Source organism: Cupressus sempervirens, chromosome 6 (genome assembly GCF_028749045.1).
Source record: "Cupressus sempervirens isolate cs-2001-9-10 chromosome 6, ASM2874904v1, whole genome shotgun sequence".
NCBI lineage: Eukaryota > Viridiplantae > Streptophyta > Pinopsida > Cupressales > Cupressaceae > Cupressus > Cupressus sempervirens.
Window position 1 is genome coordinate 624,505,122 of NC_143123.1, and position 7,343 is coordinate 624,512,464.

General features: G+C 33.5%; 1 protein-coding gene across 2 annotated transcripts in view; it reads left to right on the top strand.

Annotated features, from left to right (window-relative positions):
- Window positions 1–6,605, top strand: part of LOC149553778 (uncharacterized) — a 31,850-nt gene extending 25,245 nt beyond the window's left edge. Inside the window, exons 1-2 of one of the 2 annotated variants that reach the window (XM_089789135.1) lie at window positions 4,659–4,770; window positions 5,395–6,605. In XM_089789135.1, the coding sequence (XP_089645261.1) occupies window positions 5,470–6,333 (864 nt within the window). In that variant the 5' untranslated portion in view covers window positions 4,659–4,770; window positions 5,395–5,469 and the 3' untranslated portion in view covers window positions 6,334–6,605. Of the gene's footprint in view, window positions 1–4,658; window positions 4,771–5,394 lie in introns of those variants that run through there. The other variant, XM_089789134.1, reaches the window with a different exon arrangement.
- Window positions 6,606–7,343: the final 738 nt, after the last annotated feature.

Genomic DNA, 7,343 nt, shown 5'->3' on the forward strand with positions numbered 1-7,343 from the left:
CGGTGCTGCTTCCCAGCCTGACAAGCTCCAGAAACTCCACTATAATGACTTTGGATCTCTAGTAGGCCAACAATGAACCTCTTCCAAGATAACTGAGGGATATAGTGCTTGAATAGTGCACATCAAGTATATATATATTTTATATATATTCTAACAAAATTTATTTAAATGCCATTAATTTTATATAGATATTATTCTAACAAATTGTCCCTAATAGAACTATTGCCAAGACTTTCTAAATACAAGCGGAAAACCTCCTCTTTTTGCTGATTCACCTTTCATAGATTAGATTTATTCAAAGTAGGTAAATTTTGGCATTGTCATTGTAGTATAGGAGGGTTTGGAGTGAGAAAAAAAATCAACCAATAAGTGTTATTTTGTAAAAAAAGATTTTGAAAATTCTAATGATAGGATTGAACAACTTTTCATTCTTTCCATGCTTAAGGCTCTTGTATCTGGTCTAGACTTATTTAGTTAGTCCAAATGCTCTTTGTTGATGCTTCTACTTGCCTAATCATCAATGTTGTTAAATTAGAACTGTTTGGCATCTTGTGCTCTATAAGGTAGAGTTGACTTCTTGCTCATTATTTTGTACTTTATACAATCAATTATAATATTATCTATTATATTTAACTACATTAACTATACTAAGAAGCAATATCAACATTCTTAGTATTTGCATATACCTCAATCCTTTTTGAAATGATTGGAAGTTGTTTGTCAATTAATTATATTTTGAAGATGTCTTTCTTCTCATCTTCCATGGTTTGAAATAATAAGAGGAGATGGTCCGTACAATCACTTAACTTCACCTGGGCCAAACAGTTTGAAATGTTTCTAGATACTCATTTTGCTCAATGTTTTTTTACCAAGGTCTTCCAATTGGTACCCATTTGATTCATCTTGGCATTTCCAATCCCAAGTATCCTTGTGGGCAAACTAAAATCCTTTTTCCCTCCCTTTATTTAATTATTCTATCTAGCCTTTATGCCCTGAATTGTTCACATCTTGCTAGGAGATGGGGTCAAATTTCTTGTTGATTTTTGTGAGCTATGACATGCTGTTGAATAAGAGTGTCTTTTTTTCATTTGGAAAGATACAAATTATACTATTTTTTCTATTTTTATTATGGATACTAATTGTTCTATTATTTTTTAATCATTAGCAATCTCTTATGTTCTCATGTAGCTTCAAGTTCAAGCTAGTAAGTTTCTGTTGGATCTCCACCATTTTTAGATCCCTCTTGATCATTGGTGTAATGAACCTTGCACTATGACAAAGGTTTTTCCTTCCATGTCATGTGGTATTGAATTCCCCAATCCTTCACATCATTTCCTGGCATTATCAAAGAGCTGCCACTCTATTTCCACCACTGCCAACAAGGCAACAGTTTGGCTAGACTTGTTTGCTCAAAATCGAGCCTAGGAGGATACTGTGGATGGTGACAATTTTTCTCATGATGGGCGGGCACTGGGAACCTATGTACATTGAAAAGGATTGCTTGGTGATGGGTGAGGTAACTCCACTGGGCAAGACCCCTTCACATTATTGGTCTGCTGTTGTGGCTTAGCTGTTTTGATTTCCAAATATCATTATATTGTTTTGTTGATATGGTGGTGGTTATGACTATGGGGCCACAAACTTTCTCAATTTGTTCCTTTTTTTCATTTTTTGGAGATGTGTAATTTTGATACCAACTTTGTTAATCTGACTTTAGGATGTGATTGCATTCTGCCTTTTTTTTTGGAGGATTTGGCTTTATGATTTAACACTTACATTTTAATATTTTGTCCAAAAAAAATTCACTGCAATTAAAATAACAAATTACTATTCAATTTTACAGGCTGTTAAAATTGCAAGTTTGTAAAAAGGAAAAAAATACAAAATTTATAGCATACTCCTATGTTGCTATGAATCCAGAAAATTTTATAAAAGGGACAGAAAATTTTAAATCATAGGATAGACTAAATCAATGTTTATTGATTTTGGTCTCCCAATTGTCTTTAGTGCAATTTGTGTTGATACAAATCCAACACAATTTATTATCCAAAGGTGATACACTAAAAGATAGATTTTCTTATTTTGTTTGGTGAGTTCCCATGAGCCAATGTTGTTGGGCAAGTTTATAAACACAAAAAATACATAGGTAAAAATATCAACACAGGTAAAATGTTGTTAGTATGTATATTTCACATGTTTGTTTTTCTATAAAACAACACTCTCTTTTTGTGATGTCAAATTTTAATTTAATACATTTTGTAATTGAATTTTTCAAAAGATATATATTTCATTAAGATAATTTATTTTCAAGTACTTTCTATGTTGCCAATTGTCTATCAAGTATTTGCTGATTTTTTTTGCCGAGTTGAGAATTCTGGGCTTGCCAAGTATTCTCCAAGTCTGAATCTGCAAACTATTCCTTTGATAATTCCTTCCTATACGCAGTTGTACAAACAAGAAGGGGAAACTCCATAGGAACATTTAGGGTAGGGTCAGGAATAGGAGGAATTTTTTTTTTCCTATTTTCTACTCCACTATAGGTTTTCCTTTAACTCTATATTTGTCAATCTTGTTGATCTTGTCATTCTCCTCATTCATCTTAGTTCCATCACTTGTGATGTCTTTATATGTTTCCAACCATTTAGGACTAACAATTTTCTCTTGAAGTATCCTCATAGACTAGGATCTTCCTTTTCCCTTAGTGCTAAATATCACCATAGTCTCCACTTTACTAACAACCCATTTATCCTTTTCATCGCCTTTCTCTTTCCTAACCCTCTAGTCACTAGACCAAGACATTAGATTCCCCTTCCCATTTTGATATCAATTTTAGGAGTATCATCCCTACTCTTCCCATTATTCCTAGGAGTAATATTCTCTTCATACTCCATGAACACAGAGTCAGAAGGATTGTCATGAACAACTTAGATCGAATTCCTTGAATCATCTGCATCACCCTAGTTCTCAATAGTCTCCTCCCAATATTTTGACAAATCACTGTCCAAAATATCTTTAACCATGTACTTCTTGATATTTGTCCAAGGTATCTCCACTAGGAATCATGGCTTTCATACAATTAATGATCCACGGATGATTGAACTCAAGGATTTCTATTGTTCTACTGATGGAGTGCTCTAGGGAGTTTGATAGATATAAAAGGAAAAGAAACATGCAATTAATGCTTGAAATAGCTTGACAAAGTAAAATAATACCCCATAAGACTTGAAAATCCTGTACCTCATCACAATTTTCGTTAGCATAGACAGAAAAAGCTGTATGGACATGCAACTGTACCCCAAGTGTAGTTTAATAAACTTATTCTCTCATTGTCCTTGAAGAAACTTTGTAAAGCATCTTCCACAATCTAGCGGTCTATGGAAAGGCCAATTTCTTGAGCTATGGATTCTTCATTAACAATATTCTTTTACTGGAATCTTAAAGCCTTTATGCTCTTCAAGCCACAAACAAAGACTTTAGTCATGACATGGGATTTTTTCATGTATGGGATGAAGCCACCTTCTTTCAAAACATTCCACACTCGAGGTTAGCAACGGACCCTAACACAATTAAAAGGTTCAACCTTGGTATGATCTCCCCCCCATCCTCCTTAAACAACCTCCATCATTGTTAAGGACTCATTTTATTGAATATTTCTGTAACTGATCAGAAATAAGTTGGGGTTCTCAATGAAATGAGATATTTTAATTCATTTTATCTCCAGTCAAATTGTAATGATTTTGTCAATTTTGGATTGTCCATTCAACTTCTAATGAAGACATAGCCATGGTGACTTTTTGTTTCCTTCGATTTGTATAAGGAGGCAAAATTCAAAGCCAATAAGCAGAGTGATAGGAATACATCTCTTAGGATGAGTTTGTCAATTTTTGACATCTTGTTTGTTGAGTTTGCCAATTTGTGTCAGCTACCAAAAATGGACTCCCACAAGCATATGTATCTCCCACCAGATTTGTCAACTTTAATGGACTAGGCAATACATCTCTCCTACAAATTTTTTCGGATTGGATGGATTTAAGTTTTTAACAACATACATCTCTCTTACAAATTTACCACAGTTGTGCAGATTTTTTATATTGTAAATAAAATGAATCTTTCTCATGTTTTATTGTGTGTTTACAATACTACCAATTCTTCTTTTGGTATTGTTCCCCCAATTGACAAAATGATTTGATTAAATGGTATATGAGCCAGATTCGATCATTTCAGGTGCATCTACAAGAAAGTGATCTATATGTTGATAAACCAATCCACCCAATTTTGTAAGTTCCATTGGCCATGGCTTAGAATAAATATGGCTAAGGAGTTCGTTATAAGGGATTGAGGAAGAGGCCCTTGGGTCTATTCACGGTAGAGATCAAAGACCCTACCAAGAGATGAAGTGTTTGGCTTGGCACTTTCCACATACATTGGAAGCCACTGCAGCTGATGGTGTTGCTATTATTTTCTTCGGGGGTCCAAAGGACAAGACTAATTTCACAAATTTCTCCACCAAACAGAGAAAAAAGTAAAATAGCCCCACAAAGATCATCTCCTTCTCTATAAATGAGCATGCTAGGTGTAGTTATGATTTCATTTTCACTCTTGAATGTCTAACATAGAGGATAATCGATCATATTTCTTGTTTCATATCGCTGAACTAGATATTGATCATATCAAAGAAGGGAGCAGAACAAGAAGTTCTCAAAGCAATTGTGATTCCTTAATAATTGTTGTAAATTCAAAGCCAAAAAGAAGATTAAATGCGTGACACGAGTAAGCTTGACTGCATTCCTGCTTTAATGTTCAGTTTATTTTTATGGTTTATGAAAACCTCACTATTTGCCAATGCATAATTGACCTAGTATTCAACCAACAAGGGTTAACATTGTAGCTATTGTTATTGCATGCTATGATTCTTTTTTCCTTATGCTTGGTTTTTAAATATCTAGGAAGAAGATTATTGTAGTCGTAGTGTCTATAAATGTATTCCAAAAGGACACTGAAAGTGGGCTGTCGGCACTCAAAAGGACAGCCTGTTACAGTCAAAGAATAGTGCAAAAGGAAGGAACTTTACAAGTTGAAAAGTGACTCAGATAAACTGTGGAAATTTAGGACAAGATAGCGAGACAGTAAAATACAAACAGCTTTTATTTATCTGATTCAGATGCTGATGCATTTCTTTATTTGATGGACCAGTAGTCCTTGGGTATTTAATATTTTATTTGGGGTTTGCAGTTTCACTTTACTTTCATAATGTCTTGGGATGCCTTTTTATTCGTGCTTAGCTTGTTCCTTTCTGGCTGACCTTGTGTTTCGTTTGCAGATATGTGTTTTGTATATTTATGTTATTGAAAATGTCACCCCTAGCAAACTTTGATCTGTATATTACTTTGACAGGAACACAAGGAAGACTAGAACAGCCATTTCATTACCACAGAAGAAGCACAGGAGGAACCAAACAGTCTAGAAACTATGGAAAAAGAAATGAGGGAGCACTTGGAAGAGGAAAAAGAAAAGAAAATTGAACAAGTCGGGCAAAAAGAAAAATCTGATATAATGAGTAATATAGAAAAGGAAGAGAAGACAATGGAAAGAGATGATGCCCGTGATAAGAGAGAAAAAGATGAGGAAAACAATAAAGATAAAAATAAAGATGAGGATGAAAGCAAGGATAAAAAGAAAAAGAAGGACAAGAATAAAGATGAGGATAAAAGCAAGGAGAAAAGGAAAGACAAGGAAAGTAAAGACAATGATGAAGATGTGGATGAAAGCAAGGATAAAAAGAAAGAAAAGGAAAAGAATAAAGATGAGGGTAAAAGCAAGGAAAAAAAGAAAGATAAGGAAAATGAGGACCAAAGCAAAGAGAAAAAGAAAGACAAAGAAAAGATGAAAGTTAAGGACAAAAGCAAGGAGAAAGGGATAGATAAGGAAAACGATAATGAGAAGAAAGATATTGACAATGATCAATGTATTGAAGAGATAAAAGAAAATAACAAGAAGGAAAAGAAGACTAAAAAAGAGAAAGAAAAAGGGGAGGGAAAGGATAAAAAGAAGGATAAAGGTGGAGAGAGTGGAGAAGTAAATAATGTAGAGAAGATTAAGAAAAAACTAGTGAAGTTGGACACTAAGTTGACAGAAATACTTGAAAAGAAAAAACTGCTCATGCAAAGTCTTAAAGAAGCTGAAGAGATTCAAAAGCCTGCAGAAGAAAACAGTGCCTCTATTATTCATTCTGTGGAGCATGTTACTGAAACATTCAAGGAGGTTACGGTAGAAGATAAGCCCCAGCCACTGAAAGACAGCAGTTCGGTTGGTGAAAATATGAAACCTAATTAGGCAGCTGTCATTGTATCTTTTTAGAGTTGATATTGTTCTTCAGACTTTGCATTACAACTATATTAAAAGATCCATGATCAGCTATGTTAGGTACAAGACATTTTGATGGTCTATTTTCAAAGGCTAGTATATGATTCATTTAAAATTTGAAGCTAGCTTGGCTTTCAAGGAGTCTTGTAATTTGTAGTCTAGAAAGACAGGCAACAGTATTTGTAGAGACAAGTATGGAAGAAAGCTATTAAAATAAAACATGCTGTAATTTCATTGATAAATCTCAATTTGTTCGTATGTATCACTTCTTTTCACATTCCTAAGGATTTACTTAGATATACAGTATCTGTTATTTGTTTTGAACAATTTCTACTATTTGAACCAGTTTTCTGAATTTTACAGGCTAAATAAAACTAAAATATTAAAGAACTAATTAAAGGTGAATAATCTTATAATTAATGTGAATAGCATTGTATTAGCTCTTAACTCTTGTTTCACTTTTGTATGCATACCTAAAGATAGAAAATCTGCTTCAACTAATGTAGCAATTGGTATAATAACAAACTTAGATATTCATTTGTGAATACATATCAAGTAATATTAATTATGCCAGAAGACCTAGGGCAAAAACTAACTTATCAATTTCAGTTATTCTCTACACATCCATCTCGTGTTAGAAGTATGCATCTGATAGTACTTGATACTGCACAATTCATTTTGATGTTTAAGCAAATCTTTTTTGGCATTTGGGAATCATCTAGCAGTGTTTTTAGTATCAATTTGTTAATCTAACCAAAATTAATGAGAGCATTGCGTGATGATTTATTCTAGTTTGTGTGTCAACACTCCTACTTCAGGTTGCTTTGTACCAGTCAAGTTTATCAATCCCCATACAATTTTTCTCAGTTGCCCACAAATTTCCTCAAGTACCCACAAATTGGTCTGGAATGATGTTGTAAATGTTTTATGTGCACTTACTACCAGTATTGAATGTTTCACTATTTTTTATTATTATTAGA